Source organism: Syngnathus acus, chromosome 13, assembly GCF_901709675.1.
Source record: "Syngnathus acus chromosome 13, fSynAcu1.2, whole genome shotgun sequence".
NCBI lineage: Eukaryota > Metazoa > Chordata > Actinopteri > Syngnathiformes > Syngnathidae > Syngnathus > Syngnathus acus.
Window position 1 is genome coordinate 6,940,164 of NC_051098.1, and position 26,928 is coordinate 6,967,091.

Here is a 26,928-nt window from a genome sequence, read left to right on the forward strand (position 1 = left end):
GCAAAGCATATCTTTCTTTTGCTTTTACCTTGGCACGATAATAGCTTCACCAAATGAAAATATTCTGAATGGGATATGAAAAATGTTCTATATAGCTGCGCTTTCGCCTTCCCTGTTAGCGCCAAAGATAATAATCTGTGTAGAAATCGCCCTGCGAGAGAAATATTTGACAATTAATGCCGCCTGGCATGTTATGGATATTCATGTGTCAGTGTAATTAAGCCTCGCCGTGCACAAAGGTTCCGATCCGCCATCCTGCTTGTGCCTCAGCCGCAGGCTCTTACACAAACATGAACTCTGACTATCCATAGGTCACTTTCATGACTACAGCAGCCAGTTGCTATGCAGCAAGCGGACCTGTGCCTCTGACCCGGTTTCTTCCACTTTTCACCGCCCACTGAACAAACACTGGCAGCAACTGAGTTTTTCTTTAGATGCATTACAATTTTACTGTGTAATATGTTCTGACCGTGCACTCAACACTGATTGTCCTATAGGAGCAGTTTTTACAGTGAAAGGCAAGATTAGACGAGTTTGATGTGGGAGAGTGTCAAAATTGTTATAGCTGTAAATGTGGAAAAACAAATGTCATTTGAGCTTGATGGACACGTCCAATTACTTTTGTCTTTATCGTGTATCCGGAATATTAATTAAATCCCTTAAATGCAGCCTTGTCCTTCCAAGATATTCTTAAAAAAAAAAAAAAATCATGTTACTATATAACCACAGATTTGTCAATGCAGATTTTTAATTTCTTGTTTTAATTTGCACTTTTATGAGTGTGTGCGTTTATGTGCGTGTTTTAAGAACGGACATCTCTTCCTCGTTTAAATCTGTCAATACATCAATAAGAAGCTGACAAGGTGCTCCGGGGAAGAACCGTGCGCATATTTATCGGCTTTAGTTGCAATCTCCGGCTGCCTTTCGTTCCACCGTTTACACCAGTGAGAGGAAGTTGAAAACGATAAAGACGGCATTATTTCACAATTTGTCCTTGTTTCATTGCTGACACCTTTTCAAAGCGGACAAACCCAGCAGGCCACTGTTTATTTGGTGCTCACAAATCATTGTCTTAGCGCTTATTGCCAGTGACAACACTAACAAAGTGCTTTTACTCTTAAATGACTATGAGCGTGATCCATGACATGAATGTGTGCCTCTGTGCATGCTGAAGTGGTTGCCGTGCTTTTTAAGTGGCACATGGAGTATTATTGTGGTTTTGCGTATAATGCATGGATGGTTTGAAATTTTCTCATTTTAGGTTTTGAACAATATTTAAGTGTAATTTACCAACTGCCCCAGTTACTACATCAACAGTCTAACGCTGCTTACATCTACTTTATTGGAATGCATGAGTAATGTAATGTCTTCTTCAGTTCTTTCACTGAGCAAACATCACCATTATCTGTTTCAACTTGCTTTGGCATGGCTTCAGATTTCAATGGCAAAAATATCCCCACCCCCGTTAAGAAACAATAGCATTTAGAGACTTTTTTTAATAGGACTTACTTGAAATTCAGAGTTGCCATGCAAAATAAATCAGCAATTTCCTTCACGGGGGTGTTGGAAGGGAGATGATGGTGTAGGGCACCAGGGAGGAAGAAGGAGGGGCTGTCAGTGAATAAGAGATGAGCTTTAAACGTCAGCAGTCTTAAGCCTGTCACGGTCCATCATTATATGCACACACACGTGCATTAAAATAAAGCCATAAATTGAATAATACATTTAGTACATTTGGAAATATCAGCACTAGTAATTGTCATAAGATTTGACAACGGTCAAGACGTACCACATTTTTGAAAATCTGTATATTTTACTGATATAAGTATTTGAATTGTTTTCAGTTGTTATCATTCAAATGGTAATAATAATTTTCAAGAAAAGTATTCTTAAGTAATATTTTTCACTTGAGGTTTTATGATTTGCAACTTGGTTTCTGAAGACACTGGAACTACATTTTGGATCATTCTCATAACATGCCTTTCCCCTCACCACTAATGCATCTTAAGAATTTTCCTTTTTTTACAAATGGTCCGTCTTTGTCTCTTAAGCCCTCTTTACACGTAATGCCATTAGAGTAATTTGTGTGCTAAAGTGCCAGGGCGAGGCAGTCGTTTTACATTTACATCATACTGTTTATCTAGTGTGTAAACATACATGTCGTCCCCAATGTGTATGAACGTTCATTTTCAACTAAAGTCTTATTCAGGCCTTTCTAAATCGTGCGGGCGTGTGCGTCGGTCTTCATGCACGCATACGTATTCAAAGTGTGCGTGAGACACCAGCATGCCCAGCGGAGCAGTCTGCTGCGTATGAATAATCAAAGCGGTCTCTCTCATCATTAAATCATGGCTGTCCTGGTGAGAGCCTGAGGAGGCGCATGGAGCGAGGGAGCGAGAGGGATCATAGTTAGCGCTGCAGGGGTACACGCTCTCTCGCCATCCTCCATCGTGTAGTGTGGTTGAGATGTGTCATGAGAACCAGTCGCTCTACTTGCCCACTCAGCCCCACAACGTTGCTACTGCTCTCACACACTCTTGCATTTGCACATGCGGTGTAACAATCAGGCACATGCATGCCAGAAGTATTCATTGAGGAGGGTGCCAACTTCAGACGTGCAGGCCAATTCTGAATGTCCGTGAAAAGCAGAGGTGGAGAATCCAGAAAGTGAAATCCTTGGCACAATTTGGCTTTAGCCACAGGTGCTTCTACTGTATCGGCAGGTAAATGAGCTGCATTGGTATTTTTTTCCAGCACAGCCAAATGATGACTCTTACCCAAGCCAAGACCATTTCTACCTTGTATTAGCAGTTTAGCTAATTTTGGTTTATTTATTTTTTTGCATTTGCTCTATTATAGCCCCACACTGCCCTGATTTGTAAATTTCTACCCTTCTTGTTGTCTACCAGTCGTTCCTTTTTCTAAGCAAGTATCCACTCTTGTAATACAATTTGTGGTTACCCTGCCTTGCTCACATATCTGAGGTTAAAGATTCCAATATGGGATCCTTCCTATGTGGATTTTTAAACACGCTTGCAGTGATTTTATTTGGGCTTCCTCTCTCATCTCCTAAAACATGCATGCAAGACTTTTTATCATCCAATGGTGTGATTGTTTTTTTTTTTTCCTGTGTGTCCTGCAACTAAACGCATTGGCTACTTTTCTCGTCCAATCTGACGATGAGATTGAGATTATATTACCATCTCGGCAATGTAACACACTTCAGAGATAGATTTACATAATTTTACCTGCAGTGTGACATCTATAATATGAATAAGGACAATACCTATAATTCGCTCGGTGATACAGATTATCACATTCATGCTCTCTGCTCAGAGCTTCAGAACTAATATGGCGTAATCCAATTCAGCAGCTTCACACTTTCGCCTGATCATTATGGCCCAAAATCTCTGGGCTAATCGAGCTCGTGAGACAAGTATGAAAGAAGGTGTGAGAATGAGTAAAAAAGACTCTGAGCAGTCTGGGTGAAAGACATTAACAACAGATACACATTCTGCTGAATCACACACACACACATGCACACACACACACTTGCAGATGCACAGGCACACACTGACTAGATGTGTTGATAATGAGTCCGGTGTGTGGTTACGGCACTCCGCCAGACAGACTCCACGCTCAGACCGATGGGAGTTCAATCGGGAGTCACGGCTTTCTTCTTCGTCTCGGCAGCTTCTTCCCAGTAAAATGCACGTTACCGCTCACTGTCATCATCAAAGTAGGCGAAGAGAATTTAGACAAAGGTGTATGCTTGCAGTGCTGTGTAGGAAATAAGTTTTCCAATATACATTTATGAATAATGATACCAAACCATATCCTTTCTACAAACTGTGCGGCAAAACCCAACCCTTACTCTTAGAAACATAAAATCTTACACAATTGCCTTTCCGTAACAAGGAATAATGTATCCCTAAAATTTGTAAATTTTTCTTTTCAGACCAAAATAATTTTTTGCATCAATAAAAAATGGGTGATACTATATCAAAAACAAGTAAATGCAAAATTACTCAATGATGTGACTTTTTCCATCTATCAGTCCCAGTGACATATACTGTAGTGACAGGCAGATGACTACTGTATTTTTCCACTAGAAAACTGTATGTTCAACTAAACAGCCTCAGATTCTGTAGTAGTGTGTGTGAAAGAAAATAATAAGCAAGATTATTGAGAATTTACCTCGGTATCTCAAGCAATTAAAAAAGATAACTTCATTGCTTTTGTTTGTCAGTCATCCTGGACTGGTTGCTAGCCAATCGTAATGCGCATCTAAATAAACAAAACAAACATTTAAATCTTTATCCTCACCAGTTCATATTCCTTCTGCATGGTCCACTTTCAGTCCCGGCCATGATCACTTCGTATCCTAACACCACACTGGCCACACAAGGGGAAGAGAAGAAGATGAGCTGCATAGCACATGGGGAGAAGCCCATCATGGTGCGCTGGGAGAAAGAAGAACGCATCATCAACCCTGAGACCAGCCGATACATAGTCAGCGTCAAGGAGGTGGCCGACGAAGTCATCTCAACGCTGGTGGTGAGTCGAAGCGTATCAAAGATTCCAGCCAAAATACATCAGCATCATACAATCCTCAAAATGAAATATGTACGTATGTCTCTGAGAAAGTCACTGTGTGGCAGAATCTTCTAAATTAATCGAATGCCTCCAGATTATCATGGTATTTAAGATTCTGGGTTGGTTGTACAATATAAAAATGTTTTTCCTCCATTTTACTTCAAACTTCCAAGTCTCCTCCTTGGTGCATTCATGTTCTAGCGTGATAGTGTGACTCTCTTTCTTGATCACAAAATTGTGTTTTTTCTCTCTACAGATTATGCCCACCGTGCGCGAGGACTCTGGTTTCTTCTCCTGTCATGCCATCAATTCTTTTGGAGAAGATCGAGGAATCATACAGCTTACAGTGCAAGGTAAAACACTTCAAAAGTGATTTTTCAAAAATGTTCACTTAAATGACATCACTTGCAAATGTTTTATAGACACTGGTATTTTAAAAACTTACATTTTTTGTGCATGTCTTAATAGAAAATTTTACTCGCTTGAAGCCTTTGCAAAACATGTCACTTGAGATATGTCCCTTGGGGAGGAATAATTTTTTTTTTAAATATGCAGCTTTAGTTATATACTAGGTAATTAATTCTTGTGGCCCATAGAAGGTTGTTTGTTGATTCTCACACGAAATTACAGATTAGAACAATTGCTCTGTCCTCTCCAGTTGCTTTATAAATTCAAAGCAAAGGTATGTTATTAGATTTGTTTTTCTTTACCGCAGAACCTCCTGACCCTCCTGAGGTGGAAATCCGGGAAGTCAAAGACAGGACAATAGCACTTCGCTGGACCATGGGCTTTGATGGCAACAGCCCTATTACAGGATATGACATAGAGTGCAAGAACAAATCAGGTACTGATCGTCAATTCAGTGTTGAACTGATAAAGAATGTAAGAAAAATAAATAAATAAATAAATAAAGACATTCGCATTTGGAACAAATAATGAATGTAATGTAGTATAACGAAAACATTACATGAAGAATCTTAAGGCAATCTGCTTCACTAAAGATCCAGAAGTATATGTAATGGAAGAAAGCACAAAATCACATTTTTTTTCATTTGATAAGAAAGCGTCTTTTCATTTGGTTTCTGTCCACATTATGACGAGGTAACATTTCTGATTTCTGTGTTTTCCCTCTAGCTTCATGGCTATCAGCCCAAGTTACCAAAGATGTGTCACCACAACTCAACCAGGCCACTATCATTGACCTTCACCCTTCTTCCACCTACAACATCCGCATGGTTGCCAAGAACATCATCGGCAACAGCAACCCGAGCAACGAACTCACCATCACTACTGATGAAGCCGGTTAGAGAAGCGACTCACTCTATTTTGTCATATCATGACGGGAGGAATTATGTTTTTACTCATCTATGGTGAGGCATCACTCACCGTAGATGAGTAAAGCTAGAAGGCATTAATGCATTGCAGTTCTGCAATACAATGCAATATTTTTTCTCTCCGAATCATTTTAACCATAAATACAGTAAACACAATTTTTGGACATGATCCACTTTGTGTTGCATACAGCAACTTCAGCTTTACGCATGCCACCTCTGATCTGCAGTGGTGCATGTTGCAGCAATGGCATTTACTGTGACATACGCCATTACCAAATCCCTTAGGAAAGGTAATTACAGACTCCGATTGGCACCCACTGATTTTTCTCACAGGGGAATGATTATACATCTATTTCAGGTATAGCATATTCAAGTCTACAAAGAACTCAATGATTAGTTGGCACACTGAGTCTCGGCAGAGATCATCATTTGAGGATATATGTTACGTTAAAGATCTTTTCCGGCATATTTATATTTGTTTTTTTTGGGGTTTTTTTACTGATTAATGTGCATTGTCCCAGTTTGAATAAATAGATAAATAAATAAATAAATAAATTCAATGCACTTTTCAATAAATTGATGCATAGCCTCAATCTGTTCCAGTAGAGGCCACTATCATCAAATATAAAAATCCATTGTTGAATATGAGTGAAAGTTTGTCATGAAATAACTATTTAAAGTTGACGGTCACGTGCTTTAATCTTACTCATCATTGTGCGTGTTAGCCACCTCAATAAATGTTAATTTATTTAGATTCCCCTGCGAGCACATTAAATTAACTTGTTAAGATAAAGCATGAAATTCAAAGCAAGTCGAGCATTTGTCACATTTAAATGTTAATATTGTTGTTTTTATTATGCTATTAAGCTGCAAGGCACATTAAGAATAGCGGGCACTCAGATTTTACCTCATTTTTAACTCGACGGCACCCTCTAGCGAAATTAAAGTGTCAACCAAATTGTCCTTGATGGTTGATAATCTGACCCATTTAAGACTCAAGTGCCTGGTAATGTTGACTGATGGATTTCATTCTGCAGCTCCTGACGGTCCTCCACAAGATGTCACTCTAGAGCCCACCTCCCCACAGAGCATCAAAGTCTCCTGGAAGGTACAGTGACCAGTTCAGGGCATATTAACGATGGAGTCCAAAGTCTGGCCTGGGAGCCATTTGCTGTTTGCTGCATGTTTGATTTATTTGATTATTTATTTATTTATTTTTTATTCTATTAACTAGCAACATAATCTTGGAATACGTTAAAAACATGGACTGCAGCATTTTGTTTAAAATAAAGTTGAATGGTATAAGACGGGTTTTCAACTGGTATTGGTTCAAGGGACCACCATTATAACCAAGAAGCAAATCAGGAACCACTGCTTTGGTGCAATATTATTTTATTTTGCACCGAAGGAAGATAGACCTATACAGGCTATTTATTTGCATATGTATGTCTATTTTGGGACTCTCAGCTACATTTGACATAATTTGGATGGGTAAATGATTCACAAAATTAGCTGGAAAATAAATCAAATTTAAATAATAAATCAGTTTTATTCATAATAATATTTAATAATAAATCAGTTTTATTTTCCAAATTTTCCAATCCAATTTTGCGGACCACCTGCAATACCGTATAATAATAATTAATAATAAATCAGTTTTATTTTCCAATTTTTCCAATCCAATTTTGCGGACCACCTGCAATACCACCAAGGACCGCCAGATGGCCGCGGTCCGCTGATTGACAACCCCTGAAATAAGACATCACTCTTTTTGTTAATAATTTCTGTTTAAAAAATATTAATTGAAAGTTGTTCAAACTATATTTTCAAATTGTAAATGAAAAACAAATAAAATAATGGATAAAATGGATAAAAATATCTATAATAACACACCACAGTCCTTTATTTAATGTCAACTGTGGCCATACTTGGAAAGACTCAATACATGATATGTTTATAAGTTTATACAAGCTGTATCTGGGCTCTTCAAGCTTCATCACATGTTGCTTGTTTGGTCCAATTGGAATGTTGCATTGTCCCATCAGTACAAGACGTTCATTTATAATATCAAATAGTTGAAGGGGGTCACATGTTTAACAGGACACCAAATATTTTAGGATTGGCCTTGGGAGCTAAAAAAAAAAACAACCCCGTCAAAGCTGAAGAGCAGCGAGCTAAAAATTCATTAAAGGAAAAAGAAAAGCGTTCATGTGAGGAGAATTCTGCCAAAGGGTTTTGATAATTGAAAGAGAGTCTGTTGAGCTTGCGGTTCAAGTTGTAGAATGACTATTATATTATCCTAAGCCAAGCAAGTAATTGTGATACCTTAATTGAATCACTGAAACAGTAAAGAAAACAAGATTCAAACTGAATTCTCAAACTTTTTTCACCTCGGGGAAGCTCTTTCTTCTTCCACTAACAGGAAAGTACGAATGTAACCTCCCTGACCTCAATAAGAGAAGGCGTGTTTAAAATAATGAAATGCAATATAAGAAATTGATACAAATGAGTGTTTTTGTTGTTTTAATTTTCTTCATTTTATACTCACAAATGCTTACAATGGTGATTACTTATTTGTCGTCTCCGACAGCCTCCCCACAAGCACTTGCAGAACGGTGTGATCCGAGGCTACCAGGTGGGCTACAGGGAGTACAGCCCTGGTGGAAGTCACCAGTTCACCATCATCAGCGTGGACACCACAGGAGACACAATGGAGAGCATTGTGCTGGACAACTTGAAGAAGTTTACGCAGTACAGCGTGGTAGTACAAGCGGCGAACCGGGCCGGGACTGGTCCATCTTCGCAGCAGGTGGTCACCAAAACCTTGGAGGATGGTAAGTACAGGATAACTGTGACTCTGCCAGTTTTATTAACCTTAAGCAATGCTACCACCAAGTGGACTATTTTAGGACACCAGAAGAGTGGAATAGCTCCTGAAGACTTCCAAATAGTTTTAATTCCAAAACATTTTTTGAAATAATGTAACATAAATTAATTCATCTTGTGATTGCCATCAGGAAAAAATCATTCATTTATTACTGGCTGTGTTTATCATTAAAGTATAATAAGACACAAGAACTGTAAAATGTAAGACTTGCCAAATTTATCATCACATATGAAGATGGATATTCAAAATTAATTGTTTTTAATGATTTGACTCCAAATTGTACCACTTTTGTGGCCTTTGACAATGTTCAAATGTAAAGTGGACCGTCTGTGCGTTTGAACATTGTCGTAAAACATGATGTGTTTGTGTTTTAGTCGCTGTGTCAACATGGCCAAAAATGAATGCAAGAGGTTATGACATATTTTTTTGCCCATAGATTCAATGTCAGACAGCTAATGATTTAATTTGAGCTGACCTTTTTTATGGAAAGTGATTGTTATATTGAACAACTTCTATTGTACTACTTCAACTGTATCTTATTAGTAATACCAATTTTTAAACCATGCATTTCTAATTTTCCTTGCATTTGTTCAAAGTGTTTCTTCTGTCTTTTCTATCGAGAAGAAAATAATGAGTGATCAGTGATTAAGTACAGTTAATTATATAGCCATCTAAATGGAACATTTAAAAATGCTACTATTTTCCAAACCAATTGAAGTCCATTCTTTTTGCATTCAAGAATACTGAACTGTTCCTTCTCTCAGTGCCATCTCGGCCTCCTGAAAATGTGCTTGCTGTGGCCAAGTCCCCCGAGGTTATCTCCCTCTCCTGGATTCAGCTCCCGAGAGAGGCTCTTAACGGAAACCTGCTGGGCTACAGAGTCATCTACTGGGCAAACCTGCTTGATGGAGGTATTAACATGCACACTCTCACATTATACAAAGATCAATCCAAGTTAATTGCTTTCAAAGCTGACATTTAAAGTCTAAGTAGGGTATATTATTTTCCAATGCTGGGTTGTTATAAGTACTCCACTAGAGGGCACTCTTGCATCGTTATACTGTATTGTAAAGTTTCTCAAATGGAGGGGGAATACTTCATATCAATAGAAATTCCTAGTAATAAGAACAAAGTACAAATACGCGTTATGTCTTAAACATAATTATTAAACTACAATAGTGTGTTACCCTTGTTTTGTTGTGTTTGTCGTGATAAAAGTTCCTTCAGCATTATGCATGGTCTCCTAAATTCCTTTCTCGCTCTGTTAGAACTCGGTGAAATCAGGAACGTAACCACCAGTCAGCCATCTCTGGAACTGGATGGTCTGGAGAAATACACTAACTACAGCATTCAGGTGTTAGCCTTCACCAGTGCTGGAGATGGCGTACGCAGTGAACAGATTTATGTGCGGACCAAGGAAGATGGTAAGAAATGGAAAACAATAGACAACAAACACAAAAGCTTTCATGATTTCTTTCTTGCTCTCTGTAACCTCCTCCCTTCAGTCTTCTAATTCCTCAAATTACTTTCCGCACAAGTTAAATTCAGTGGATCCATTACAGAAAGTGTATCAGAAAGAAAGGGAGTGATGCTGTCTTCCCTAATATTGGATGTTTCTTTTCTTTTCTGAGTTTGACTTGTTTCTGTCCATCCCAGTTCCTGGTCCCCCTGCAGGCGTTAAGGCCGCTGCCTCCAGCAGTTCTGTGGTGTTTGTCTCCTGGCTGCCTCCTCTCAAGCTCAACGGCATCATTAGGAAATACATCGTCTTCTGCTCGAACCTGCATCCGATGGTAATAGTGTTTGTGTTCCACAGGATTCTCTCCATATTTCTTTGACACCGGGCTTGACTCAAATCGCAATATTGAGCGACAAGGCTGTCAGAATACGGTGGCTCCACAGTGATACAGTAATCTCTTCTCCTCTCGGATTTGCAGGTAATGAGTGAGTTTGAGGCCTCTCCCGACGCATATTTCTACAGGATCACAAATTTGGCTCGAAACAGGCAGTACAGCATCTGGGTGGTGGCTGTGACAGCCGCTGGTCATGGCAACAATAGTGAGAAGATCACAGTGGAGCCTTTGCCGAAAGGTACAGCGGGCCAAGGATAACTGCTCTTCCCTTTGCATCATTCTCCTGTTTTGACATCAATTTGTCTCACTTCTAGCTCCAGCCAGAATTTTAACCTTCAACGGTACAGTGACCACTCCTTGGATGAAGGACATTGTCCTGCCGTGCAAATCTGTTGGAGACCCTCCTCCCACAATCAAGTGGCTCAAGGGAAAGTAAGGCAGTCTTGAAAATAAAGAAAGCAACACAAATCAAAATAAGAATAAACCTGCCTTTGTTATATATGTCAGTGGTTGCTCCTTCAAACAGGCATTCATACTTGTTTTGTTTTTACCGTCCCTGTTAATCCAATTGGGACCCAGGTCGATTTTGTTGGGTCACCATTTGTAAGAAAAATTGTTGTAAAATGTTTTTTTAGTGATTTTGAGCATGCACACGCTTTCTTTCTTAGCGATTTCACAAATATTTTTCTTTATGACTTGGTTATTTGGTACTGGGTATGTGCAGTATAAAGTTAGAATTTTCTGAAAATTATATTTAAACAAGTGGCTGCAAAAAATATATATTTCATCCAGATGCTTTTATTTTGTGCAGCTACTTGACAAAGTAAAATAAGTAAATTAAAAGAAAACATTCTGAGTAGTATATAGTAGTTGTGTGCTCTACTGCCCCACAAAACAAAGGCTGGACAGGGAGATTTGAACGACTATATTGTAAAGGGTACAATTATTCATATAAATGTGGAATATAATGTAGTCCATTCTATTTCTCTGCAGCACCAATGGGACTCCTACGCCTGTCCTGGTAGATGGTCGACGGAGCGTCCACGCCAATGGTAGCTTCATCATCCGCACAGTGAAAGCAGAGGATTCCGGAAACTACAGTTGTGTGGCCAGCAACAACTGGGGCTCAGACGAGATCACGCTTAATCTGCAGGTTCAAGGCAAGTCACCATAGCATTACTTTCAAAAAAAAAAAAAGAAAAACCTTTACTACATAGCAAGTATGCTGGGGTCTACTGTACAGCAAAATATTCTAGAATCCAATGAAGTGTCTTTATCTTTCTATTCTCAGTGCCTCCTGATCAGCCACGTCTCACTGTCACCAAGACCACCACAACTTCAATCACGTTGTCATGGATACCAGGAGACAATGGCGGGAGCTCTATCAGAGGTGTGACATTCTGGCACATTAATCTACAACCTATGATGTGGATTCAGCATGCTATGCACATTAAATACGTTAATCCAGAGAACCTGCAGATTTTCCAAAAGTCTTAAATTTGATTTCCCTAATCATCCTTTCAAATGACAATTTATCCTTACATTTGATGTTCAGAGATGTCCTAAAATACTCCAATAGTAAATGCATCTTTGCAACAACAATAGTAGCATCGTTGCTAAAGAAGTATATCGTTATAAAGAACTGAACAGATTTCCATGGCATAATCTGTCATCTTTTCATCGGCAGGATACATCCTGCAGTACTCAGAGGACAACAGCGAGCAGTGGGGCAGTTTTCCCATCAGTCCCAGCGAGCGCTTGTACCGTCTGGAGAACTTGAAGTGCGGCACTTGGTATAAATTCACCTTGACCGCCCAGAACGCTGTTGGGCCGGGCCGAATTAGTGAGATAATTGAAGCTAAAACCCACGGGAAAGGTACGGTGGACGGCTTGGTGGATGGATGTTATGAAACACGCTGATGAAGTCAAAAAAACCAAGCTTCTACTGTAATCATCTGTGTGTTTGCTCCTCAGAACCACAGTTTGCCAAAGAACATGAACTCTTCACCAGTATCAACTCCACCCGTGCCAGACTCAATCTGGTTGGCTGGAACAACGGCGGCTGTCCAATCATTTCCTTCATTCTCGAGTACAAAGCAGTGGAGTCGGCCACCTGGACTACGGCACAGCGCACGTCGCTGACCAAGAGCTACATCCTGTACGACCTGCAGGAGGCCACCTGGTACGACTTGCAAATGAAGGTCATCAACAGTGCTGGCTCAGCAGAAAAGAAGCTCACCTTTGCCACTCTCAATGCAGATGGAAGTGAGTTTGAAATTTTGACCGAGTGATGTTTTGTTTTTTTAATTATAGGGAAAAATGATGCTGTTATATCCTTACATAATGCAATTTTTATGTTAATGGATATTTTATCTCCACCTTAATGAACAAACTGCTGTCCCTGAAGAAACCCCACACAAGCACAAAAACCTAACCACAATCCACTATTCAATCTTGGTTTAAAACCAAACAAATAAAATCCCCAAATGCCATGCTACCCTTATTATGAAGAGTTTCTGGACACTGCATGGAAAATGTTTTCCCACTCTGCAATTTTAACTGCTTGAACATGTCTTTGTTGTTGCGTTTGTGAGGTGCCTGTACAACATATCCAAAAGTCACGTAATGAAATTTCACTGTCACGCTTCTTGTGGCGTAAGAAAGCCGTGCTTCATAACAAATTCTATAGCTTTATTGTGCAACTACAGTAGACTGAAAGGATGCTTTTGAGATGGACAGACAGGAGGCGATGAGAGTGCCGTACTCCACACTACTCATTAATTTACTTGTTTGCTTGAGGAGTTGAAGCTGCCTGTCAGGATGGCGTATGTGTGCGTGGAAGTGCTTTTCTCTCTGTGTGGGCAAACATGATTTAGCGGGAGAGCTTGTCAGTTTGACAGCTTAGCTGCTGGAATTAAAGCCAACATTCAACACGAGTCTTCCATGGATCAAGGCAAACCAGCTTTCTTTAACTGGAGGAATTGTAAACAAATGCCTGATCATTCTGAGATGTATTAAATGATGTAAATAGAAATATGTGATTAAATTCATTATCCACATAGCAGTTTAAATATTTGTATTGGGCTTTTCTTATATAGTAGTTCCATAGCTCCACAATAAAGTGAATATAGAAAGTGACCATTCTCACCCCCAAATTTAGAAACCAATTAGATCACAATAAATGGTTTCAAAACAAAAATAATTATTTGACCTATAACAATTTAATTCAACAACAACAAAAATAATACATTTGAGGGAAATAACTCATGATCTTCATTTAATGTCACTAATATGTCTGTGCTTCTTTCAAGGTACCATTCCTCCTCTGCTGAAAACAGGCGATCCCATCTCAGACAACATGTCAGGCAGTGGAGGTCTGAAAATGGTGGTGACCATCACATCCATCCTGGTTGTGGCTGTCCTGGTGTTCATTATGCTTATGGTGCTAAAGAGAAGACGCAGGGAGCAAAGGCTCAAAAGACTTCGAGGTAGGCCCATGATGAAATGATTTTTCCGCACTAACAATGCCAAACCCTTTCTGTGCATTGTTTGTCTATCTGATGTTTTTATGCTAAAACAGTACTCGTGTACTCATGTACTATGCCTTTACTATTATTTTACTCTAAATAAACATTTACCATCAAACGTGCATTGAAGATGAACGACGGATTTGTGCAGAATATCTTCTGCTTAGTTACCAATTTACTCTTTGTTGTCTTAACAGATGCCAAAAGCCTGGCAGAAATGCTAATGAGGTGAGTCTATTTCATTCTGATCTATGCCCTATACTATACAAGGCAACAATAAAATACATTTTTCTTCCTTATCAATGTGCACAGTAAGAATACACGGACGCCAGAAAATGTGAACAAGCAGCAACAGACACTAAGAATGCACATCGATATTCCGAGAGCGCAGCTGCTCATCGAAGAGAGGGACACCATGGAGACAATCGGTAAGACCTAGAGTGTGAATTCAATTATATGAAATTCACCCACATGATCAAATTTTTGCTCGACATTTTTTCATTTTACCGCACAGATGACCGATCCACGGTGCTGCTGACTGATAACGACTTTGGCGACACAAATAAGCAAAAGTCGTCCACAGTGACGCATACCGTCCACTACCAGTCTCTTTCCCAAGCCACCGGACCACTGGTGGACGTGTCCGATGCCAGGCCCGGAACCAGTGAGTCCCACCATTGTTAGTGCCCATTTCTATTTTCTCTTTCAAAAATATTCCATAATGTTGCATTACTAATTGTGATCATGAAAGCGGGTACTTAATGTCCATTCAGCTACCGCAACACGAGCTGAGTCGCACTTAATTGGTCATTTCATTCATCACATATTATCTCGTAGCCAAATTTCACGTCTTTAAATTCCTGCAAACTCATCATCTCGTCAATGAGGTGACTTCCAGATGTGATGATGATTCAGCAATAGTGCTGCAGGGGTAACTTGGTGTTTGTGCTCCGCTGAAGCGGAACTGATGAAGAGTAGTGGTCTCTTTACTTCCCCTTGACACATACTCACCCAAGTCTCCCCTTCTTGCACTCAGTTATGGATAATTGTGCAGTTCCTAGGTGAAACGGGACTTTGTATTCAATCAAATACTGTATACATTTAATAGAATGTATAAAAAATACATGTTCTACTGTGAGACTTTTTCAATTGTAACAGTGAGGTCACACGTCGCTAAAAGAGAGTACGTAGTAAACTCAAATGAACTGAAATGCCACTGAGTAGAGCATCCACCAAGGTCAAGATTTTAATGTCCCATTTCAGCACTGGGGTACCTACTCTGTCAATGCCCCCACCTGTCCCCAGTGCAAGTGAACTGTAATGGCAAAATAACTACAATTTTATCACAGAAAATGGCAGAAAACACAGAAAATTACACGAACAAACATTAATGGTCACAAAAGTAACCAGCTCCATCTGAGGAATTATCCGTTTCAACCTGTGCCACCTTTTTCCTTACCGATGAAACGATGAATTGGGCACCCTTCTCTTCTCCCCAAGACCCCACCGCCAGACGCACTGCCAAAGCCGGTCCTGCCGCCGCACGAAGCCGGTACGCCAGCCAGTGGACTCTGAACAGGCCACACCCCACCAGCTCTTCACACACCCTGACCACTGACTGGAGACTACCCACGCCACGCGCTACTGGATCTGTGGACAAGGAGAGCGACAGCTACAGTGTCAGCCCATCACAGGACACAGGTGGGTGACCAATAAATGTGTTGACAATATCAAGGATAGATTGCAATGTAAGTATATGACACTTTTGGGTGTTGCCTTAATATGTAACTTACTGCCATCAGATCGAGCGCGAAGCAGCATGGTGTCAACCGAAAGCGCCTCCTCCACCTACGAGGAGCTGGCCAGAGCCTACGAGCACGCCAAGATGGAGGAACAGCTCCGCCACGCAAAGTTCACCATTACCGAGTGCTTCATCTCCGACACCTCTTCCGAGCAGATGACAGCGGGGACCAACGACTACACCGACAGCCTCACTTCCAGCACGCCGTCTGAGTCGGGCATCTGCCGCTTCACCGCCTCGCCACCCAAACCTCAGGATGTCAGCCGCGTTATGAATATGGCCGCGCCCAAAGCGCACAGACCTGGTAAGGATGTCATTGGTTTTGTGATTTGAGCAACCACTCGTGCTTGCTATATGTGAGGTTGCTGGTGCAGTGAGTTCACCTGACCACAGTGTTGTCTGAAACAGTAAATCCTCACCTAGCTTGTGGTACATGAGTCACCGATGGTGTAGTGCCGCCTAAACCCCGTTCAGTCAGTTGTTCTGCCCCCCCAACACTTCCCCCTCGCCCCCCCAAAAAGCTAAGATTCCCCATTAGTTATGCCCCACCCTATAAGTACCCCTGGGGTTAGTAACTGATTAGAGGGTGCCAAAAAGATGTATGGCACGCCATTACAACGTTTGATATTAGCAAGGCAAAACATTGTATAGACGCTGATCTGTTAATGGGGAGGATCTGGAAATTGAGCTTTTGAGGAAAGGCATATCACTCTCTCTACAGGTCATCCATCTTCAATTTGTGTGTGTGTGTGCGTGCGTGCGTGTGTGCGTGCGTGCGTGTGTGTGTGTGCAGCACCACTGAGTGAGGTAAGGTGATCTGATTTCCTCTCTCCAATTTCAGGTCTTATTCTCAATGTCAATGTCTTGTTTGTGCTCCAGACAAGCAGATCATATCACCAAGGGATCAAGGTCGCACAAAGGCTGTTTGTCACTCAAATGTTCCTCATTAAAACCTTTCAAAACAGCACTTCAGGACCACATTGGAGCTCACTTAGTGTGGAAACCTGTTTGCGTTTCAGTTTAGTGAGGCGTCATTGAACACTCAGTGCTGGCATCAAATAACCAAATGCACAGAGAAACGTCAGCAGTGACCCCAGAGAGGTCAGTTCAGGACAGGTTCAATGAGAATGAAAGGCTGCAAATCCATCTGTCAGTCAAACTGAATGAGACTGAAGGCATATTACATTCTATTTACAATTGACATGGAAGAAAGAACACTTTATAGTCCGATCTGCACTGGTCCAAGAGTTTTAGATATTTCCTCCTAATGGATCTTTTATTGAGCTTGTGTTCTATTAAAATTTATTCTGCTGCACTTTGCTCATAAAATTTAACCTTAACAGATGTTGTGCCAGACAAATCACAGAACTGAAGAGCACCAGCAGATTAACAGCTTGTTATATTCTGTTTCACATCTCATCACTTAGCAATTTGCCGCCTGGTGAATATCACAGCTATTTTTCAAAGAGTAAAACACTTCCATCTTGATTAAATCATCCCTAGTGGGAGATTCATCCTAATCATAAGCATTAATAGAGATGCACCTGCAATAAATGCAAATCCATTAAATCATCCTTCACGGTCATTCTTTGACCGAATGTAAGAAGTAATGTGCGTTCTTTTTTTGTGTAGCGTGTGCTTTGTGGTTGTGCTGTGTAGACAAAATCTTCATGGGTTATCTGACCCGATGAATCTTAATTCTGAATGTTACAGCAAGTTCAGGAAGTCGGGTCTGTTCACGCCCACAGTGTCGCAAACACCCATTTCTTGGAGCCTGTAATGTTAATGCAACAGACATACCGTTTTTATTGCATTTGTTTGTTTCCTGAAAAGCGATTTCCACCTGTCAAGAATAAGATGGTTGCTTTTTTGTTTTGTTTTTTATGACAGTACTTGGCGAGTTAAGTATTTTTTTTATGTATAAAACATTTGGGAATCACTGATTAAATCAGTCAAAGCTGGTTGCTGTATCCGCAAGTGTAATTGTCACAGAAAAACATTGAATCATGATACACAGTGCCGCTGAAGATATATTCTAAATTCTGTCTTCCATTTCCGTATGTGCCGCACAGTTTTCCCTCTATCAGATATTATTAAATCAGATAGATTCACACTGGGAGAAGATTGGTACAAGATTAGAATAATAGTAATGTGAATCACAATCCCATAAGCCCCAAGGTGAACCCGTGTCGCCGTGTGAACAGGACTTTAATGTGATCTCCAGCTCTCGGTATGTTGTCGATTTAAGCAGAGCATTTCTAAAAATGGAGAAAAGATGTCAGAACCCTGACCCGCTAGGAGCGTGCATTATCCGCAGAGGGCACAATGGAGAATGAACAGTGTGTGAGGGCAGCCGGGTCCCCTTAATGTCATCATTAGCCCAATTTGTAAAAGCGATACTGGGCATAAAAGCTCCATGGTTTGACAGTAAGATAGATTGTATGGCTTGTCTTTGTCAGAAAATGTGATTATTTTTGGCAGTATGATTGATTGTGATTGTTTTTTCACTAATGTAATTTTGAAATTTAATATAAAAGTTAAGGGAGACTTTTAAAATGGGATAAATTGGTGGTGGCCCAAAGAAATCAAATTTGAAATAATCAGCTTACGGATTTTACATTTCTCAACTGAATATTTTTGCACGTGTTTTTGCAAGAGTTAAACAAGTGAGAAATGTAGCTTTGGTTTTAGGTTGTTGGACATTTTTTTTAAATCCCTGATGGCTCTCATTATTACATCTATTGTGTTTTTAGATGCAGTTTGTTGAGGACCATAATAATAGTCCCTGATGAAGTAGATTTCGTACAGTATGACTTGGCTATAATGACTCGGCATTACTATTTTGTAATATTTTCGCATCCCTCAAGTCTCCCATCACTAACTGGCCACGTTCCAGAGCTGAGGTGCGCTTTAAACACTTTCTTAACCTTCCTAAATAACCAGCTAAGCAGATTTGCAGGACAAATTTAACAACCTCTAAAGGCTTGCAGAGCCGCCTGCCGTTGAGGGGTTTAAGAATTAGATGCTGTGTCTTTCATGAGCATGTCGAAACAGATGAGTCTACAAATACATCTGGAAAGAGCCAAAGTAGCAAAATTGAGGGAGACTAAGTTCAAGGGTTCTAAAGGTTCTTGGACCATGTTTAATATGAACATCCAACACTTGACAATGTCAACAAATATCAAGCCAAATGAAGAAGTGTATAGACCTCCTCTGGTGCCAAACATGTTCATCTGCAATGTGATTGATTGATTCTCTAGTCTTCACTTGTCTTTTCTGTCTATTTTTTCCGTTGTCGTTGCTCCTCAGGAGGAGAGCTGGTACACTTACCGCCTTACCTCCGCATGGACTTCCTTTTGAACCGCGGTGTGCCCCGGGGCAGTGGGGCGAGCAACGGCGGCGCAGGAGCGGGTGGCGGAGTGGCCGGAGGTTCTGCTGGTGCTACGGGAGAAACCAGAGGAGGCGCAGGAGGTGGAGCCATGGGCCAGACCTGCCTGGAGCCCCAGAGGAGCCGTACCCTAAAGAGGCCCCCTCCGATGGAGCCCACCATGGAAGTGCCCTCACCCAGGGAGGTGCAACAGTGGCAGCCGGGAACGGCGTCCACCCTCCCGCACAGAGATGTCCGGGAACGGGGAGAGGCTCGGGGTGAGGTCCGAGCAGAAGTCCCCTCCACTGGGGACCTGGCCCAAGCACAGGCTGCTAAGCTCAGCACCTCCCAGGAGTCCCTGCTGGACTCCAGAGGACACCTGAAACAAAGCAACAACCCCTATGCCAAGTCGTACACTCTGGTATAACACTTGGATGACTTTGGAGACACACTGTTGGACGACGGGCACACCAAGGATGGTTTTCCACAACACACTTTGTTGTATATAGAGTCGTTCCCGACATGCGTCTGATGGTGATGCTTTTCCTTCATTCTTTCTCTCTTCCTTCCTTTCTTTCTTTCTTTCTTTTTCTCTGGTCTGTCTCTTTTGCTTTCATTTCTTTCCTCTCTCGTTCATCTGTGTTGCTTTGACACTTTTCATTCTTTCGCACCTCTTTGGGAACTCACCGCTTTTATTTTCTACTCGGCTATTCTTTTATTCTAAAGTGAGGACACACCAGGATTGCCGAAATGATTTATTTAATAATTGAGATAGAGAAAAATGTTATTGAAATTATATCAAGGACGATTAGAGTCATGATTATGATTACTATTATTATATATATATAAAAAGAACATATAAAAAAGTGAAATGTAATGGAGGAATATCACAAAGTGGAAGGTGAACAATGCTTTCATAATTTATTTTCATTGTAAAACTAAGTTTGGTGATTGACCGACGAGAAGGTTTTTAGACCTCTGAAGGGCCAATAGAGAAGAATAATGCCAGTGTCGATCAACCCTAATGTTTATCAACCACTCCTGGCGGCTGCATTGCAGGAAATCACAAGAAAGATCTTTTTGTTGTCACTATAAAGAAAAAAAATATACAATGTGAATATATATAAAGAGATCACTTTTATTTGTGGATATTATGGGGAAAATGATTTGGTTAATAAAGTCCTTAGTCATGTTTGCACACATCTGTTTTGAAGTCCTTTGGCTTGAACCCAACGTTATTGATTGGTTTTCTTTATAACAGACATTTTTTCCCAATCCTGGCCGATTTTTTATTTTTATATTTTAGGATTATTTTCAACTTTTTTCCAAGCTTCATTTACTGATATTCAATTAAATGTAAAAACACTGGCGGAGCTAAAATATGCTTGGTCCTCTGATAATTGCCTTCTGGGTGTTTTTTTATTTTGCCTGGGAATTTCGCCCACATATCCACCTGCCTGTAGGAACATAAAATTCATATTGATTTTGTGAAGAGTTTTAGGGGGGTTGTTTAAAAAAAAAAAAATTAAATGCGGACTCCCTGAGATACCCTTGGTCCCCCCATGTTCCACTCAAGAAAAAAAATCCTAGCTCCGCCAGTGAGTATAAAGTAAAAACAACGTTCCCCTTTCCCCATATTGTTTATAATTTAATAATAGTAAACTATGCCATCATCAAAGTAGTCACAAGTGAACTGATAAAAATGGTTAAATACATAAAAGGACTGATATCCTGTAAATGTAAATAAAATGACATTGACAGCAACAAAGTATATTTTGGTAGATGTAGAATGTAGTTTTATATAATATTGTTAGCTTGTTTTTAACTCTACATTTAACTTTCCCCAATATGGCCAGCTATCCATCCATCCATCTTCTATAGTGCTTGTCTTCTGCAGGGTCACGACTGAAATGGAGCCTCTCAAATCTGAAACTTGGACGCCAGTCATTCTCCAGGTGCCATTCACACTCACATTCACAATTTAGTCTTCAATAAATCCAGCATGCAAGTTTTTGGGAGAGGAAGCCGGAGGACCGGGAAGGTGACTCATTAAAGCATATTTAAAATTGCTGTCTCCATGTGCATATACCACATGTAAATTATTAATCCTTTATGCAAATTTGGGAATTTTTCTAAAGAGACTATTCCACATTATGATTTCTTCAATCATTCAAGATTGCTGCTTATCTCCTTGCTTTGGTCAACAGATGGCGCTATGACGTCACTAGTATTTTTATATGACTCACTTAAAGTTTGCAGACTCCAGCAGGTAGGCAGAGGGTCAGTGTGCAGTAAAATCAGTTTGACAGGCTAAAGTGAGATATCATCAAGGGTGACCGTGCAGCCTGTACCAGTGTGTGCTTTTGTCACTTGCATTCACACACCTCCTAGAACACTGTGAATAATTCATGCCACAGCACACACCAGGTGACCAACATCAAGTGTACACTGTCACGATGTGGAAGAGAATGTGGATGTAAAATCTCTTCACAATGATATACCGTCAAAACATTTTACGGGAAACATCACTTTTGTAAAATGTAATAAAACACTTCATGTAAGAAAATAATGTGCTATCCTCTACACCAAAAAAACATTGGGGTTTGTGCACACTGATTTGTGAAAGTGTGATGAGTATAAATGGGCAACCTCTTTTCTGGGAATTTTTCTTGACCTTACACATGAAGACAGGGCAGCGCAAGTCCTCTTCTCACAGCAGACCATTAGCACTTGGTCCAGCCACCATGGAGGGAAATTCACAGACACTTTTCTTACCATTAGAGGTGGCCAACCCCTTTTAGTTTGCTTGGCATAACCCTGTTGGATGACTGAATTTCGCAGTCGGTTTTGACTGTAGAACCTAAAAATTGGAACCCAATACCATATTTTTCAGAAAAATATATTTCCTCTATGCAAATGTGTCCTGCACTGGACTTGAAATTAAAACTGCAATGTACTGCAAAATATGTACTGTACTTGAAAAGTTTAGAGGTATGCATGGCTACAAGCTTCATACCAATGCAATATTGATTATATTTTACGTAAATGTACATTTTATTTGGATTTAATCCAGTGATTTTTTTTCTTTCATTTTGCTGCTCAAATCACTGCTTTAAAACATTAACTACAGTATTTTGCATATTCCCTTATTTGTAACTCCCACACAAAAAGGTGCCAGAAATGATGAACAGAAAATGTTGGCTGATGCCCACAGAACATTTTTTGGAACGTGTGTTTGAACCATTTATTGGTTCTAAATTTGAAAATGCAGAGATTACCTTTGTATGTTGAAAACTTTTGCATGCATTTTCTCCCTGTCCTCTGGCTTTGGTCACAATAATAATAATAATAATAATACATTTTACTTGACGGCACCTTTCTGACACTCAAGGTCACCTTACATGGTGTAAAATAAAGTAACATCAGTAGAAGTAGGATTGGTTCATTTTTTACTTTTTTGTATAGTACCGTATTATCAAATTGTATCCCTCAAATTGTCATTCTTTTAGAGTCATTTCCTCCAGTCATTCTTCCAAAACACTCCTTGCAATTGTCCTGCAATCTGAGGTGGATTTTCTCCCTTTGGCTCCATTGTGTTCCGCACAGACAAATTCATGTTCGAAAGAGAGACGTGTGCCACCAGGGTTTTGTAATGAAGGCCCTGAAGAGTTGTCAGATGCAACAGAGGGGTACATTTGAAGAACTTAAAAGAGAAGGACTTTCCCCTTGAGTGTGCACACTGGCCTACACTCATCATATACATGTGACACCGCTTTGTCTTCTTTTCATCTTTTGTCATAAAGAAAATGATGAATGGCAAGAAAACTACTACTATAGTCTATACTGTCGGAGGACATTTTAGGGTTGACAAATGACTGTAAAGGAGTGGGAAGTGTGTTTGGAAAAATCAAGCAAGTAGATTGTTCGGAGTCCATTAGAACCATTCCATGTAACACATTAATATTTCAGTTGTGAAGTAAGTCTGTGATGTTTTCAGAAATGGCCTTGAAACTCTTTTGTTTTTTTTCCTCATTCTTATTTTCAATGTGCCCATCTAAATTCACTTCTGAGCAAAGTATTGATATTTCCTGTTTCAATGTATCACATAATGAAATATTTAAAGCCCAGAAAATTATGGTAGTAAATCACTTTCCTTTTTCATCATTATAGCTGTAACAATGATGTGTTAGTGCAATACGTTTCTATTAATGTTAATATTTGTCGTTTTCCTCCCCTTCTGCGTCATCTGGCTGTCCTGCAGGCTTTCCCCTGTTCATTTATGGGTTTGTAGTGGAGCCCCCGCTGCCGCAGTCACCTCATCATGCATCAGCTCTTAGGGGTCGCTGGTCATCAGCTGCCTCTGAACATTACCTTTGTCCAAAGGATGCTTCTACACGGACACCTGGAAATGTCAAAAGCCATTAGCAGGCTTTTTACTGCCTCAATGTGGCACTTAATGGTCTTCTCACATCTCGCTCCTTATTTTTTCGTCCATTTTGTATTATTTTAACCCAAGCCATTATCTAATCTCACAAAACCCAACATATTGAATGCTAAAATTCCCTACCCAATTTTCAAAATAGAGCTTTTTGTGAGTTACTGGGCTTTATATAAAGCATAATTAAAGTCATTACATAATCTTCCTACTGAATTAACGCAGAAGTGAAGGAATGTGTGTGTGTGTATTTGTCCTAATTCAAGAATGCAAATGTGATGAATTTATCAGTCTTTGGGAGTTATTTTTGGTTTTGTCTGTACGGAGAAGTTCCAAGACTCATCACTGTTTGGGACTTATCAGAATAACAACTCTGTTATGCAGACGTCAAATGAATGGGCTTTTGGAGGCACAACGCTGAGACAGATAGCGTCTGAGCGTAAAAGCAAATCCACTTTGAGAGTTTTCACAGTAAGAGGATGATGAAGTGAACTTCTTCACTAATTCCATCTTTCAAGCGTACGCGAGCAGGGGGTGAATTATTTCACACTGCATACTCGTTTTATTAGTTTAATTTCACCAAACTGTTGAAGCATGTGACAAGCCCCTAATGATTCATGTAAATGTAATGACTGAAAGTAAGTCGATGTCAATGAAGTGATGCAAGATGAGCGCGTTCAAAACGACACACTCTACACTTCTGTGCTTTTTGTCTAACTATGTGTGACACAATCGGGGGGAAATAATTTATTCTTTGAAAAGTCTACATAGATGATTAAATATTAATACAATCTGCATGGTGTGAAATTGATTCCTGCAGCATCAAGACATTAACAAAATTAAATTTCCATAAATGTCACCTTTATCTCTGCCCTCTTATCAGGCAGCGTTCATTTGATAAGCTCCGCATCTATGGCACATCCACATTAGATGTTGCATTCACTTAACTGTGAGCAGGAAAGAAAATTGCCCCATCCATACTCACCACCGTCCAATATCTTCTCATTAAGCAGAACAGAAGGCAGGCATGCCATTGAATTTTGCAGTCTCATCCTCGCTGCAAATGCCTCCCGTCGCATTGCATATATGGTCCCCACTAAATCCCTGCCGGTTTTATTCAGGATACATTAAAGCTTCAAACTGCTACCAATGCATATTGCGATGAAAGACGTGCAACTTGCATTCAAATTGCAGGATGAAAAGTACAATACGTTTTTCACATGGGAAATAATCCATCTGTACAATTAACCTTAACTGCGAACGTAAATCAAGGTAACAATTTACCATTCTTAACTGTCTTGAAAGAGCAAAGAATGTGACGGCAATGGACTCTCAATGTAACGTGACAATCAAGCGGAAAGGGAGGAAGGTTGTGGATTTCATCCTTCAGGTCCAAGACCTGTATGCCACTAAATTGCAAAAAGTTATATTTCTGGTTCAATTGTTATGATCACACCTTTTATCTCCTCTTCTATGGAGGAATCTCAGAAACAACATCAAAAATACATTACATGTTCACTAAACTTTTTTTTTTGGTTGCAAAGCTGTGTTGTTTAATGTAATTGTAGTGGTCATGGGTTAATGTTAAATTTGCATGATTATAAATACGTCCTTACATGAGAGGAGAGCAGTGTGCCTATAGAAAATGATGCAAGCCTTTAAATGACTTTCCCGTATTTTTTAATTTTATATTTCTTATTATGCCTGAAATAAAGGGACTTCCTTCTGAACTTCTTAAATCCAACATTGATATGTAGACCTAAGTAGAGAACAGATTAAGTTGAATGAATTAATATTTTATTATCTTTTTGTTTTAAACCACCTTCATTTACAACCCAAGAATTTGGTGCTGTTATTTAGGTTGTTTAATCTTCGTAAGGCTCGCACACTCTGAGCTCCTATCAAGATTATTTCTCCACTTGCCCTCTGGGATGTCATGATCCCAAATTTAAAGAAAGCTTCTTTAGCAGTTTAAACTCTTGGTGAACCTCCAGATTCCTCTGAGGCGTATAACCTTGTAGACTTGATATATTGTGCCATACGTTGGAGCATAATTCCTAATATGATACATGAAACAACTTTTTCATGGGGCCTTAGACATTACTTACTGTAGTGCGGACCATCATGGAAGAATTTGTATTATAACACAACAATTCAAAACTAATGTACACACTAAACCCATAGTGCACAGTAAAAGTAAAAAATACAACAGCATAAATACAATAAATATAATCTGTATCTATTTTCTGTGCATGGTCTCAAACTATTATTTGGTTATTAACTCTTAAGTTGAATTAATAACCACGTTAGGAGAGAATTTTGGTTACAGCTCTTATGACATTAGATTATGCAGGTGTACGTGATAAAGTGCTTGGTTGGTGGAAAGTGTTCTTATGTGATCCTTCATTTAAGAGTCTACAAAAGTGTAACATGTGAAGACTAGTGCACAAGAACATACTACGTGTCTGATAAATGAACTCTCAACACTTGGAGGCTGCATGCTGTGATCAACTTTAATGGGCTGCTTTCTTGACAGCTACAACCGGCTCATTTAAACACAATCCAAGTGCAGCACTCAAATGCAGGAAAAAAAACTTGACAATGCTATATCTGGCTTACAATATCAGAGGAATCCATTTGAAGTAAGCATGAGCTAAATATGCACGACCTTTATGAAAGGCTATGCTATGCTTTTAAAGCGCCTCCAGCTAAAGTGCTCAGTCGGAATCAGGCAGTGGTTCTACATATAGAAGGTCAGCAAATTTAAAAAGGAAGAGATTCAGCAAAGGTTTGTCCAAAAGCTTTGCTATTTATAGTTACCACGTCAAAATCTGAGCTATGAATCTGAGGTGTAGGTGGAACCTTATCTGGTTGATCTATTTGGTCACTGGGTCCATTGCCCGGGAATTTGAATTCCTCCAGCCATTGTTATGCCTGTCACCTTACTTTTCTTTTCAGATTCTCACCAAAGTGTCTTCATCTTTGGCCTTTAAAGCCTTTGGAAATTTATTTATTTATTTATTATCCATCCATCTATTCCTTTATTTATCCATCTATTCATTTATTTTTGTAAGTATTTATTTTTAATCAAATGTGTTGTATCTATGCAGTAATGTGACTGTTGTTTAAAT

General features: G+C 39.8%; 1 protein-coding gene across 4 annotated transcripts in view; it reads left to right on the forward strand.

Annotated features, from left to right (window-relative positions):
- The window catches only part of dscamb (Down syndrome cell adhesion molecule b), an 83,504-nt gene extending 62,940 nt beyond the window's left edge, over positions 1 to 20,564 (forward strand). Inside the window, exons 12-33 of one of the 4 annotated variants that reach the window (XM_037267230.1) lie at positions 4,361 to 4,557; positions 4,853 to 4,949; positions 5,312 to 5,440; positions 5,731 to 5,898; positions 6,968 to 7,038; positions 8,521 to 8,764; positions 9,582 to 9,728; positions 10,086 to 10,241; positions 10,474 to 10,613; positions 10,752 to 10,905; positions 10,982 to 11,099; positions 11,661 to 11,827; positions 11,959 to 12,057; positions 12,355 to 12,543; positions 12,642 to 12,932; positions 13,979 to 14,155; positions 14,392 to 14,422; positions 14,507 to 14,622; positions 14,709 to 14,873; positions 15,695 to 15,895; positions 15,997 to 16,299; positions 19,305 to 20,564. In XM_037267230.1, the coding sequence (XP_037123125.1) occupies positions 4,361 to 4,557; positions 4,853 to 4,949; positions 5,312 to 5,440; positions 5,731 to 5,898; positions 6,968 to 7,038; positions 8,521 to 8,764; positions 9,582 to 9,728; positions 10,086 to 10,241; positions 10,474 to 10,613; positions 10,752 to 10,905; positions 10,982 to 11,099; positions 11,661 to 11,827; positions 11,959 to 12,057; positions 12,355 to 12,543; positions 12,642 to 12,932; positions 13,979 to 14,155; positions 14,392 to 14,422; positions 14,507 to 14,622; positions 14,709 to 14,873; positions 15,695 to 15,895; positions 15,997 to 16,299; positions 19,305 to 19,789 (3,845 nt within the window). In that variant the 3' untranslated portion in view covers positions 19,790 to 20,564. The remainder of the gene's footprint in view (positions 1 to 4,360; positions 4,558 to 4,852; positions 4,950 to 5,311; positions 5,441 to 5,730; positions 5,899 to 6,967; positions 7,039 to 8,520; positions 8,765 to 9,581; positions 9,729 to 10,085; positions 10,242 to 10,473; positions 10,614 to 10,751; positions 10,906 to 10,981; positions 11,100 to 11,660; positions 11,828 to 11,958; positions 12,058 to 12,354; positions 12,544 to 12,641; positions 12,933 to 13,978; positions 14,156 to 14,391; positions 14,423 to 14,506; positions 14,623 to 14,708; positions 14,874 to 15,694; positions 15,896 to 15,996; positions 16,300 to 19,304) is intronic. The other 3 variants (XM_037267233.1, XM_037267234.1, XM_037267232.1) reach the window with 3 other exon arrangements.
- Positions 20,565 to 26,928: the final 6,364 nt, after the last annotated feature.